At 46.8% G+C, this 12,988-nt stretch overlaps 1 protein-coding gene across 1 annotated transcript in view; it reads left to right on the forward strand.

Annotated features, from left to right (window-relative positions):
• Positions 1-1,767: 1,767 nt before the first annotated feature.
• rab1ba (zRAB1B, member RAS oncogene family a) overlaps positions 1,768-12,988 on the forward strand; it is a 29,036-nt gene continuing 17,815 nt past the window's right edge. The window contains exon 1 of the mRNA XM_038303182.1: positions 1,768-2,249. Within this exon, the coding sequence (XP_038159110.1) occupies positions 2,236-2,249 (14 nt within the window). The 5' untranslated portion in view covers positions 1,768-2,235. The remainder of the gene's footprint in view (positions 2,250-12,988) is intronic.

Here is a 12,988-nt window from a genome sequence, read left to right on the forward strand (position 1 = left end):
TTTGGATCTATTTCATTTTTTTCTGTTTTACTAATTATTTAAAAAAAAACAATAAGGTGATAGCTTCAGTGGTATTGAGATAGGATCCCAGTTTTCATTCAAATGTTTTTTTCAAAACAAATAAAAAAAAATACTTACATTTTTACAGGTGATTTTATCTGTTTTTCTTGAGTTCTAATTCAGATTATATAGAAAACAGTCATTTTAATTTAAATTAAGTCAAAAATGTGTAAAATTCCTAAATTATGAATGTATTTCGACCTAATAAGACATAGAATTTTAATTAAACCTAATTGAAAAGAAATTTTGCTTCATGAAGCAATATTAATATATTTAAATCCTTTGCCCTGTTTTTTATTTCCAGCTTTTCTGTCCCCCCATGAAAACACGCTGGCCCCCTCCTGGGCCCCCGGTACATTTGGTCTAGAACCGCCACTGTCTGTGTACCTAATTACATCTTAATTAAAATATCTTCTTTTAACTTATTTTAACGCAAACTGCCTTTTCAACAATCAGGGTTACATAGAAAAGTGTTATTTTAGTAGAAAATGCTCTATAGAAACAATTATTCACCACCTGGAACCATTTTATGGAATAATTTGATCATACTTTATCCCAATAAATACATACTTTACAAAGATTGGATGGAGAGAAACATGTGATCTATTGTCCACCTAATAGATGCCAATGGCTCAATATTAAACTAAGAACAGTTCTGCATTAAATATAAACCCAGTTCCTCTAAAAATGGAATTAATCGGATTCATTAAACGATTGAAAAAAAAAAATTATTAATCAGACTCAAAGTCTGATATAACATCAACAGAGAAACCAAACTTTCTGCTGTTTCTTACATTTAATATCACTCATCTATTTAAAAAGTCAACAAGTAAACAATCTAATCTACACTTTATTCCCTAGGAAAATATATAGAAATTATATTCTTTACACATTTAAAATAAAACAATGAGGAAAAGTCAAGAATTCTTTATGTGAAACTTCTAATGCACCCAAAAGCTAAAGATGTTAAGTATGATTTACTCTGAATAATTGAAGCAGGAATAATATGGAGGACAATTGATGCTTTTTGTTTGAAAATGATATAAAAATAATAGATCCTAATGTTTTATTATTGAGTTAAATAATTTTGGAATAAAAATGGATGGATCGAACCAACAGTTAAACTACTAGAGATATGAAAACATTCTTGATATTAGTGATTTTATATATGAATCCCCTCCTGTTTTTAACATGTCTAAATGGATTAATAAATAGAATTAAGGGCGCCATGTTGGGGAGGTCAACTTGCTGCCCTAACCAGCTGGTTTAACCAGAACAGCTGAAGGATACTGTTTTTGTTTGAATCAATGGACAGCTCTAGGGATACTTTGCGTAGCAATCTTTGTAAGACATTAGCACATAGACAGCATGTATACACACACTATATATATATATATATATATATATATATATATATATATATATATATATATATATATATATATATAAGAGAGACAGATGTTTTTAGCCAAAAGAAAACAAAAAAACGTGAAATTTATTCAATATTCAGCGAGTTAAAGTTGATTAAAAGTGATTCTGTTCCTGCTCAACACTTTACACTGAGCGGAGCTGTCGACCGCCCCAAGATGGCGCCACCAGATCATATGAGCGCTGACGATGCGGGTCAGTGTCTGAGTGGCTCACAGTCACATGAAATCATCGCGTAATTGACGTGTAGTCGACGCGTTCTTAATGCGTCAACTACGTGTGACAGATTGAAAGGCGAAGACAACACGGTAATAACGCGCAGACAGCGCGTGAAACACCTGTTATTCACGTGTTGTCTACGTGTCACAAACCAGGAAAACAGTAATTGAACCATTTAGCTTCCATAAAGCTACATCTAGCAGACAAGCTTTAGCTCAAAAAGCGCATTTCATCCCAGAGTGACACATCACCTTTCGTCACTTCCGGACCTGCGCAGTTGTCTCAAACCTCTACCGAGCAGCGAACAGAGAACCAGCTGGAAAAAACGATAAAACAAGCAGAATAAGAGACGGTTTTTGAAATATGTTCGCTTAAAAGACACTTTAAAGGTAGAAAACCCGGAGGAGAGCAGCTCAGACGGCTGGAAAGCATCGCAGAGCCTCAGGAACCGTCCAGGCATCGGCTCGGTCTGCCGTAGAGGGAAGGAAGAGTCAGTTCGGCCAAAGAGACGCAGCGCAGCAAGAAACCATGAACCCTGAGTAGTGAGTCTCCTCTTCATCACCTCCTCATCCTCACAGCTGCTCTGTTACCATAGTATCTGCTCTAACGAGGGGGGGTGCGGATTTAAAGGACATAGCTGGCACCTAGCTGGCCCCTATGTGGCTCCAAGCTGGCCCCTAGCTTGCTCCGAGCTGGCCCCTGGCCATCTCCTTTCTGGCCCCCAGCTATCCTCTAGCTGGCCCCTATCTGGCTCCTTGCTGGCCCCTAGCTGGCTCCAAGCTGGCCTCTAGGTATCTCATTTCTGGCCCCCAGCTATCCCCTAGCTGGCTCCAAGCTTGCTCCAAGCTGGCCCCTAGCTTGCTCCTAGATGGCTCCTAGCTGGCCCCTAGATGGCTCCTAGATGGCTCCTAGCTGGCCCCTAGATGGCTCCTAGCTGGCCCCTAGATGGCTCCTAGATGGCTCCTAGCTTGCCCCTAGATGGTTCCTAGCTGACCCCTAGCTGGCTCCTAGATGGCTCCTAGCTGGCCCCTAGATGGCTCCTAGATGGCTCCTAGCTGACCCCTAGCTGGCTCCTAGATGGCTCCTAGCTGGCCCCTAGATGGCTCCTAGCTGACCCCTAGCTGGCTCCTAGATGGCTCCTGGCTGGCCCCTAGATGGCTCCTAGCTGACCCCTAGCTAGCTCCTAGATGGCTCCTAGCTGGCCCCTAGCTGGCTCCTAGATGGCTCCTAGCTGACCCCTAGCTTGCTCCTAGCTGGCTCCTAGATGGCTCCTAGCTGGCTCCTAGATGGCTCCTAGCTGACCCCTAGCTTGCTCCTAGCTTGCTCCTAGATGGCTCCTAGCTGGCCCCTAGATGGCTCCTAGCTGGCCCCTAGATGGCTCCTAGCTGACCCCTAGCTGGCTCCTAGATGGCTCCTGGCTGGCCCCTAGATGGCTCCTAGCTGACCCCTAGCTGGCTCCTAGATGGCTCCTAGCTGGCCCCTAGCTGGCTCCTAGATGGCTCCTAGCTGACCCCTAGCTTGCTCCTAGCTTGCTCCTAGATGGCTCCTAGCTGGCCCCTAGATGGCTCCTAGCTGGCCCCTAGATGGCTCCTAGATGGCTCCTAGCTGGCTCCTAGATGGCTCCTAGCTGGCTCCTAGCTGGCCCCTAGATGGCTCCTAGCTGGCCCCTAGATGGCTCCTAGATGGCTCCTAGCTGGCTCCTAGATGGCTCCTAGCTGACCCCTAGCTGGCCCCTAGATGGCTCCTAGATGGCTCCTAGCTGACCCCTAGCTTGCTCCTAGATGGCTCCTAGCTGGCCCCTAGCTGACCGCTAGGTTGCTCCTAGATGGCTCCTAGCTGGCTCCTAGCTGACACCTAGCTGGCTCCTAGATGGCTCCTAGCTGGCCCCTAGATGGCTCCTAGATGGCTCCTAACTGACCCCTAGCTTGCTCCTAGCTGGCTCCTAGATGGCTCCTAGCTGGCCCCTAGCTTGCTCCTAGATGGCTCCTAGCTGGCCCCTAGATGGCTCCTAGATGGCTCCTAGCTGGCCCCTAGATGGCCCCTAGATTGCTCCTAGCTGACCCCTAGATGGCTCCTAGATGGCTCCTGGCTGGCCCCTAGATGGCTCCTAGCTGACCCCTAGCTGGCTCCTAGATGGCTCCTAGCTGGCCCCTAGCTGGCTCCTAGATGGCTCCTAGCTGACCCCTAGCTTGCTCCTAGCTTGCTCCTAGATGGCTCCTAGCTGGCCCCTAGATGGCTCCTGGCTGGCCCCTAGCTGGCTCCTAGATGGCTCCTAGCTGGCCCCTAGCTGGCTCCTAGATGGCTCCTAGCTGACCCCTAGCTGGCTCCTAGCTTGCTCCTAGATGGCTCCTAGCTGGCCCCTAGATGGCTCCTAGATGGCTCCTAGCTGGCCCCTAGATGGCTCCTAGATGGCTCCTAGCTGGCTCCTAGATGGCTCCTAGCTGGCCCCTAGATGGCCCCTAGATGGCTCCTAGCTGGCCCCTAGATGGCTCCTAGCTGGCCCCTAGATGGCTCCTAGCTGGCTCCTAGCTGGCTCCTAGATGGCTCCTAGCTGACCCCTAGCTGGCCCCTAGATGGCTCCTAGATGGCTCCTAGCTGACCCCTAGCTTGCTCCTAGATGGCTCCTAGCTGGCCCCTAGCTGACCCCTAGCTGGCTCCTAGATGGCTCCTAGCTTACCCCTAGCTGGCTCCTAGCTGACCCCTAGCTGACCCCTAGCTGGCTCCTAGATGGCTCCTAGCTGGCCCCTAGATGGCTCCTAGATGGCTCCTAGCTGACCCCTAGCTTGCTCCTAGCTGGCTCCTAGATGGCTCCTAGCTGGCCCCTAGCTTGCTCCTAGATGGCTCCTAGCTGGCCCCTAGATGGCTCCTAGATGGCTCCTAGCTGGCCCCTAGATGGCTCCTAGATGGCTCCTAGCTGACCCCTAGCTGGCTCCTAGCTGCTCCTAGCTGGCTCCCTAGCTGGCCTCCTAGATGGCCTCTAGCCCTAGATGGCCCTAGATGGCTCTAGCTGGCCCCTAGCCATGCGCTACCTAGATGGCTCCTAGCTGGCTGCCCCTAGATGGCTCCTAGCTGACCCTACTAGCATGGCCCCTAGTCTTGGCTCCTATGACCCCAGGCCCAGCTGTCCTAGATGCTCCTAGCTGCCCCAGCCCGCTGGCCCCTCTCCAGATGGCTCCTAGCTGGCCCCTCCTAGATGGCTCCTAGATGAGCTCCCTAGCTTGCTCCTAGCTGGCCCCTAGATGGCTCCTAGATGGCTCCTAGCTGGCGCTCCTAGATGGCTTGCCCTAGATGGCTCCTAGCTGGCCCTAGCTGACCCACCTAGCTGGCTCCCTAGATGGCTCTAGCTGGTACCCTAGCTGGCTCCTAGCTGACCCCTAGTGGCTCCTGCTGACCCCTAGCTGGCTCCTAGATGGCTCTATAGCTGACTAGCTTGCCCTAGATGGCTCCTAGCTGGCTCCTAGCTGACCCCTAGCTGCTCCTAGAGGCTAGCTACCCCTAGCTGGCTCCTAGCTGACCCTAGGCTGTGCTCCTAGATGGCTCCTAGCTGGCCCCTAGATGGCTCCTAGATGGCTCCTAGTGCCCTAGTGAGCCTCCTAGATGGCTCCTAGCTGGCCCGCCCTAGCTGCTCCTAGCTGGCCCTAAGCTGGCCCCTAGCTGATGCTCCTAGATGGCTCCAGTGACCCTAGCTGCTCCTAGCTGACCCTAGCTGGCCACCTGGCTCCTAGATGGCTCCTAGACTTGGCCCCCTAGCTGGCCCTAGCTGCCCTAGATGGCTCCTAGCTGACCCCTAGCTGGCTCCTAGCTGACCCCTAGATGCTCCTAGATGGCTCCTAGCTGGCTCCCAGCTGGCCCTAGATGGCTCCTAGCTGGCTCCTAGATGGCTCCTAGCTGACCCCTAGCTGGCTCCTAGCTGACCCCTAGCTTGCTCCTAGATGGCTCCTAGCTGGCTCCTAGATGGCTCCTAGCTGACCCCTAGCTGGCTCCTAGCTGACCCCTAGCTTGCTCCTAGCTGGCTCTTAGCTGACCCCTAGCTGGCTCTTAGCTGACCCCTAGCTGGCTCTTAGCTGACCCCTAGCTTGCTCCTAGCTGGCTCCTAGCTGACCCCTAGCTTGCTCCTAGCTGGCTCTTAGCTGACCCCTAGCTTGCTCCTAGCTGGCTCCTAGCTGACCCCTAGCTTGCTCCTAGCTGGCTCCTAGCTGACCCCTAGCTTGCTCCTAGATGGCTCCTAGCTGGTCCCTAGATGGCTCCTAGATGGCTCCTAGATGGCTCCTAGCTGACCCCTAGCTGGCTCCTAGCTGGCCCCTAGCTGGCTCCTAGATGGCTCCTAGCTGGCCCCTAGCTGGCTCCTAGATGGCTCCTAGCTGACCCCTAGCTGACCCCTAGCTGGCTCCTAGCTGGCTCCTAGCTGACCCCTAGCTGGCTCCTAGCTGACCCCTAGATGGCTCCTAGCTGACCCCTAGCTGGCTCCTAGCTGACCCCTAGCTTGCTCCTAGATGGCTCCTAGCTGGCTCCTAGATGGCTCCTAGCTGGCCCCTAGCTGGCTCCTAGATGGCTCCTAGCTGACCCCTAGCTCGCTCCTAGCTGACCCCTAGCTTGCTCCTAGCTGGCTCCTAGATGGCTCCTAGCTGGCTCCTAGCTGACCCCTAGCTGGCTCCTAGCTGACCCCTAGCTTGCTCCTAGATGGCTCCTAGCTGACCCCTAGCTGGCTCCTAGCTGACCCCTAGCTTGCTCCTAGCTGGCTCTTAGCTGACCCCTAGCTTGCTCCTAGCTGACCCCTAGCTTGCTCCTAGCTGACCCCTAGCTTGCTCCTAGCTGGCTCCTAGCTGACCCCTAGCTTGCTCCTAGCTGGCTCCTAGATGGCTCCTAGCTTGCTCCTAGATGGCTCCTAGCTGACCCCTAGCTGGCTCCTAGCTGACCCCTAGCTGGCTCCTAGCTGACCCCTAGCTTGTTCCTAGCTGACCCCTAGCTTGCTCCTAGCTGGCTCCTAGCTGATCCCTAGCTTGCTCCTAGCTGGCTCCTAGATGGCTCCTAGCTTGCTCCTAGATGGCTCCTAGCTGACCCCTAGCTGGCTCCTAGCTGACCCCTAGCTTGTTCCTAGCTGACCCCTAGCTTGCTCCTAGCTGGCTCCTAGCTGACCCCTAGCTTGCTCCTAGCTGACCCCTAGCTTGCTCCTAGCTGGCTCCTAGCTGACCCATAGCTTGCTCCTAGCTGGCTCCTAGATGGCTCCTAGCTTGCTCCTAGATGGCTCCTAGCTGACCCCTAGCTGGCTCCTAGCTGACCCCTAGCTTGCTCCTAGATGGCTCCTAGCTGACCCCTAGCTGGCTCCTAGCTGACCCCTAGCTTGCTCCTAGCTGGCTCCTAGCTGACCCCTAGCTTGCTCCTAGATGGCTCCTAGCTGGCCCCTAGATGGCTCCTAGATGGCTCCTAGCTGACCCCTAGCTGGCTCCTAGCTGGCCCCTAGCTGGCTCCTAGATGGCTCCTAGCTGGCCCATAGCTGGCTCCTAGATGGCTCCTAGCTGGCCCCTAGATGGCTCCTAGATGGCTCCTAGCTGACCCCTAGCTGGCTCCTAGCTGGCCCCTAGCTGGCTCCTAGCTGACCCCTAGCTTGCTCCTAGATGGCTCCTAGCTGGCCCCTAGATGGCTCCTAGCTGGCTCCTAGCTGGCCCCTAGCTGGCTCCTAGCTGGCTCCTAGCTGGCTCCTAGATGGCTCCTAGATGGCCCCTAGCTGGCCCCTAGCTTGCTCCGAGCTGGCCCCTAGCTGGCTCCTAGATGGCCCCTAGCTGGCCCCTAGCTTGCTCCGAGCTGGCCCCTAGCTGGCTCCTAGCTGGCTCCTAGATGGCTCCGAGCTGGCCCCTAGCTGGCTCCTAGATGGCCCCTAGCTGGCCCCTAGCTTGCTCCGAGCTGGCCCCTAGCTGGCTCCTAGCTGGCTCCTAGATGGCTCCTAGCTGGCCCCTAGCTGGCTCCTAACTGGCCCCCCCATCGTTCAGATGATCAGCTGATTGCTTCTGTTCTGTCAACCTTTAGAGGGAGAAGAGTTTTTCTAGAAGCCATTTTTTTTATTTTGGGGCCCGGTCCTAGCTCGCATCAGGCTGGATGGATCCACAGTTTACCGTCCTGCTGAGGGCCCGGCTGAACATTTGAGTCTGGGGCCATTCTTCCTCTCCTTGGTGCTGAAGCAGCAGTGGGATCCGGGCCTTACCACTAACGTTGGTCCGTTTTTTGTTTTGTGTTTCCTTTCCGCCAGCGCCACCAGAGGGCGCCGCTCTTCATTCTTAATCAGAGCCTTACTGATATTTTTACGATGGCAGTAACTTTAGAGCAGAACCAAATCTGGATTATTTCCTCCATTTAATGGATCCAAGGATCCAGAATGAACTCCCTGTGGTTCTGATGGTGAATCTAAGTCCAGATAAACTATATGGACCCAGTTAGCGGCGCTGATGGAGGAGCAGCAGAAGGAGAGGATGATGGAAAATTAGAACAGGATAGAAGAAGACATGCTAACAGTTAGCATTGAAGCCTTATGAGGTCATGACCTTCATGTATCCAACTTCTAACATTCCTCTGAGAGAAACCAGAACCAGAACCGCCTGTTTAAAGCTCTGCTAGCAGAACCAAGTCTCCCTGCTCTGATTGGTGGATTAGACTGAAACAGAGAGCTAGATCACAGTTAGCGTCTGCTTGAAACGAAGGAAAATAGACTGATGCTAAGTTATGCGTCCTTCTTTTTGCCCGTTCTGAAGGTCGGTGTAGGTGTCACAACTCGATCCGTCCCGGAAGCACGATCCGTTCTGCGCATCCAGATATACATCCGGGTCGCCCTCTATTTTATTTTAATAATACCTAAATCATGTTTTCCCTCCCCAAAAATAGTAAACGTACTAAAATATAAAGTATTAAACGTTAAGAATGTATTTCCTGACAAAAAGAAAAGCCTTAAAATCCTTTCTGTTCATCACCCGTCTCTCCCCGATCTGAACCGGAAATGGGATGCTACGCTACTTCCGGTCGCTAACTTTTTCAGCTTTGGATTTAAACATAAATCTAGTCTTCTTGAGTTTAATGTTTTCGTTTTAACCTCATGCTATGTAGTGTGTAATCTAAAGAAAGAAACAACTAAAAAGCAGTGTGGAGGTGCCATATGATGACATCATAAGAAAGGGCGGGGCTCTGAGCGGATTTGGTACCTACACCGGTCTATCTGGATGCAGACACTGAAATCAAACACGCCCTGACAGTGTGTCAGAGCGACATACCCTGTCTATTAATGATAGATCTACATCTATAGCTGCTGGGAATCACATGAGTTTCACAGATTTAATTCATATTTTTTATTCAGGCCTAATCTCCTGTTTTGTTGTCTTATTTATTCAGTATCTTATCGAGGTGGCTGAATAAACGTTAACACATAATGATGGACGATCATCTTTTTCAGTTTATTGATGACTTTCATGTTAGAGAGAACAGAGGTTTTAAGAAAAATGCCTCTTATTGGTTTAATCACTAATCGACTTTTACAATCATTTGACTTTAGATCAATTTATTAATCGGTTATTTTAATCCCTTCTGTAAATGGTAAATATTTAGACTGGAACACCTTTATCCTTTTCTAGCGTGTAGCAATTACTACAGAAAATGTCGTTTTTATAAGTTTATGCTGAAAACAAATGATGCTTCTGCCTAAATTCATATTATGTTATTCATTCGTTTTTATTTAGTTTTATTGTTTTTAAATAGCCGAATTTTTAAATATTAACCTACGAAAATGATCTAAAACTAAGTAAAAACTTTTTTTATATTAATTTATTTCCTTTAAATTTAAGCAAATAAATAAAATAAGCCAATGCATCAAAACTTTTTAAATGAGATATTATGCTCTTAAAACAAGACAATGGAGTTTTTTCTCATTTTAAATGTAAATTATTGTATTTTGTTGACAAATTGTCTTACCTGTTGTAAAAGGAAAATATGCTTATTCTTTGTCAAACTTAACTTTTATTTACTCGACTTATTAGATGAGCACTTTTACTTGCGTACGAGTTCTGATTTATTCACCGACACCAGAGGAAAAAAAACATTTAATGTTCAGCCGATAAAAAATATAAAGGGATTTCATCATCATATCATTTTTAGACAAATTTATATTTTGATTAAATTTAATTCATAATTTTAAACCTGGTTTTAATGATTTAACCGTGCATTTTATAACATTTTAATCATGTATTAGATGAGTATGTTATTTTTTTTTATTGATCCTATTGATGTGTTTTTCTATAAATCGATGTATAACTCAGGGATTACGTCGCAATGATTGTTAAAAACAGGGGGGGGCCGTAATCATAACCCCCCAGCTTTGGGACCGCCCCCCCGCCTGCTGTCATGGTTGGTTATTAATGATCAACATTAAAGACTCATTAAAAGTAGGAACCAACTGCTGGTTCGTTTAGAACGATGATGGTCGGTGGATTCCATCCCTTCGCTCACAGACGCTCTCTGTAGCGGCGCCCCAGGTGTGGCGCTCCGTATACTGCCATCTTTGTATCAGGGGGGCGGGTTGCTGAGAGGAGCGGCCAGAGGGAACATGCTGCACCCCAGAATGAATACTGATCAGACTGTGGCAGAAGGACAGAGGAGGACTGGTTAAACTCTGCTTAAACTCTGGTTAAAGACTGGTTAAAATCTGGATAAGATCTGATTAAACTGGTCAAACTCTTGTTCAACTCTGCTTAAACTCTGGTTATACGCTGGTTAAAAACTGGTTAAAATCTTGTTCAACTCTACTTAAACTATTGTTATGCTCTGGTTCAACTGTGCTAAAACTGCTTAAAGACTGGTTAAAATTTTGTTAAATTCTAGATAAGATCTGATTAAACTGGTTAAACTCTTGTTCAACTCTGCTAAAACTTGTTTTACTCTGGTTCAACTTTGCTAAAACTCTGGTTAAAGACTGGTTAAACTCTTGTTGAACTCTGCTAAAACTTGTTTTACTCTGGTTCAACTCTGCTAAAACTCTGGTTAAAGACTGGTTAAACTCTTGTTGAACTCTGCTAAAACTTGTTTTACTCTGGTTCAACTCTGCTAAAACTTGTTTTACTCTGGTTCAACTCTGCTAAAACTCTGGTTAAAGACTGGTTAAACTGGTTAAACTCTTGTTCAACTCTGCTTAAACTCTGGTTATACGCTGGTTAAAAACTGGTTAAAATCTTGTTCAACTCTACTTAAACTATTGTTATGCTCTGGTTCAACTGTGCTAAAACTGCTTAAAGACTGGTTAAAATTTTGTTAAATTCTAGATAAGATCTGATTAAACTGGTTAAACTCTTGTTCAACTCTGCTAAAACTTGTTTTACTCTGGTTCAACTCTGCTAAAACTCTGGTTAAAGACTGGTTAAACTCTTGTTGAACTCTGCTAAAACTTGTTTTACTCTGGTTCAACTCTGCTAAAACTCTGGTTAAAGACTGGTTAAACTCTTGTTGAACTCTGCTAAAACTTGTTTTACTCTGGTTCAACTCTGCTAAAACTTGTTTTACTCTGGTTCAACTCTGCTAAAACTCTGGTTAAAGACTGGTTAAACTGGTTAAACTCTTGTTGAACTCTGCTAAAATTTGTTTTACTCTGGTTCAACTCTGCTAAAACTCTGGTTAAAGACTGGTTAAACTCTTGTTGAACTCTGCTAAAACTTGTTTTACTCTGGTTCAACTCTGCTAAAACTCTGGTTAAAGACTGGTTAAACTCTTGTTGAACCTCGCTAAAACTTGTTTTACTCTGGTTCAACTCTGCTAAAACTTGTTTTACTCTGGTTCAACTCTGCTAAAACTCTGGTTAAAGAATGGTTAAACTCTTGTTGAACTCTGCTAAAACTTGTTTTACTCTGGTTTAACTCTGCTAAAACTCTGGTTAAAGACTGGTTAAACTCTTGTTGAACCTCGCTAAAACTTGTTTTACTCTGGTTCAACTCTGCTAAAACTTGTTTTACTCTGGTTCAACTCTGCTAAAACTCTGGTTAAAGACTGGTTAAACTCTTGTTGAACCTCGCTAAAACTTGTTTTACTCTGGTTCAACTCTGCTAAAACTTGTTTTACTCTGGTTCAACTCTGCTAAAACTCTGGTTAAAGAATGGTTAAACTCTTGTTGAACTCTGCTAAAACTTGTTTTACTCTGGTTCAACTCTGCTAAAACTCTGGTTAAAGACTGGTTAAACTCTTGTTGAACCTCGCTAAAACTTGTTTTACTCTGGTTCAACTCTGCTAAAACTTGTTTTACTCTGGTTCAACTCTGCTAAAACTCTGGTTAAAGAATGGTTAAACTCTTGTTGAACTCTGCTAAAACTTGTTTTACTCTGGTTTAACTCTGCTAAAACTCTGGTTAAAGACTGGTTAAACTCTTGTTGAACCTCGCTAAAACTTGTTTTACTCTGGTTCAACTCTGCTAAAACTTGTTTTACTCTGGTTCAACTCTGCTAAAACTCTGGTTAAAGACTGGTTAAACTCTTGTTGAACCTCGCTAAAACTTGTTTTACTCTGGTTCAACTCTGCTAAAACTTGTTTTACTCTGGTTCAACTCTGCTAAAACTCTGGTTAAAGAATGGTTAAACTCTTGTTGAACTCTGCTAAAACTTGTTTTACTCTGGTTTAACTCTGCTAAAACTCTGGTTAAAGACTGGTTATATGCTGGATAAACTCTGGATAAGATCTAATTAAACTAGTCAAACTCTTGTTCAACTCTGCTTAAACTCTGGTTAAAGACAGGTTAAGGACTGGTTATACGCTGGGTAAACTGGTTAAACTCTTGTTGAACTCTGCTAAAACTGCTTAAACTCTGGTTTAAGACTGGTTATATGCTGGTTAAAATCTGGATAAACTCTGTTCTCCCTGAGCATGCGTGGTTCTCTCCGGGTACTCCAGCTTCCTCCCGGTCTGAAACAGGACTGTTAGGTTAATTGGCTTCTCTAAATAGTCTCAGGTGTGAATAATGGTCGTGGATGGTGACCTGTCATGGTGGACCCCGCCTGGTGCGTTTTTCGCAGACAGCTGGAGATAAACGCCGGTCCCACTGCGACCCTGACTAAGCAGGAGAAAATAGATGAATGGATAAAAAAATTAGAAACAACCAGCAAATGAAATGAACAATAAAAACACAGCATCTGTTTTAGGAGTTATATTTCAGAAATTTAAATTACACCCATAGGGCCGGATCTATCAAAGGTTTGCGTGTATAAAAACGTGAGCTATTTCACTGCGCACGCTAAAAAATGTACAAACTGATCTATCAACAGCGTAC

This window comes from Cyprinodon tularosa, unplaced genomic scaffold (assembly GCF_016077235.1).
Source record: "Cyprinodon tularosa strain WSP-4 unplaced genomic scaffold, ASM1607723v1 ctg507, whole genome shotgun sequence".
NCBI lineage: Eukaryota > Metazoa > Chordata > Actinopteri > Cyprinodontiformes > Cyprinodontidae > Cyprinodon > Cyprinodon tularosa.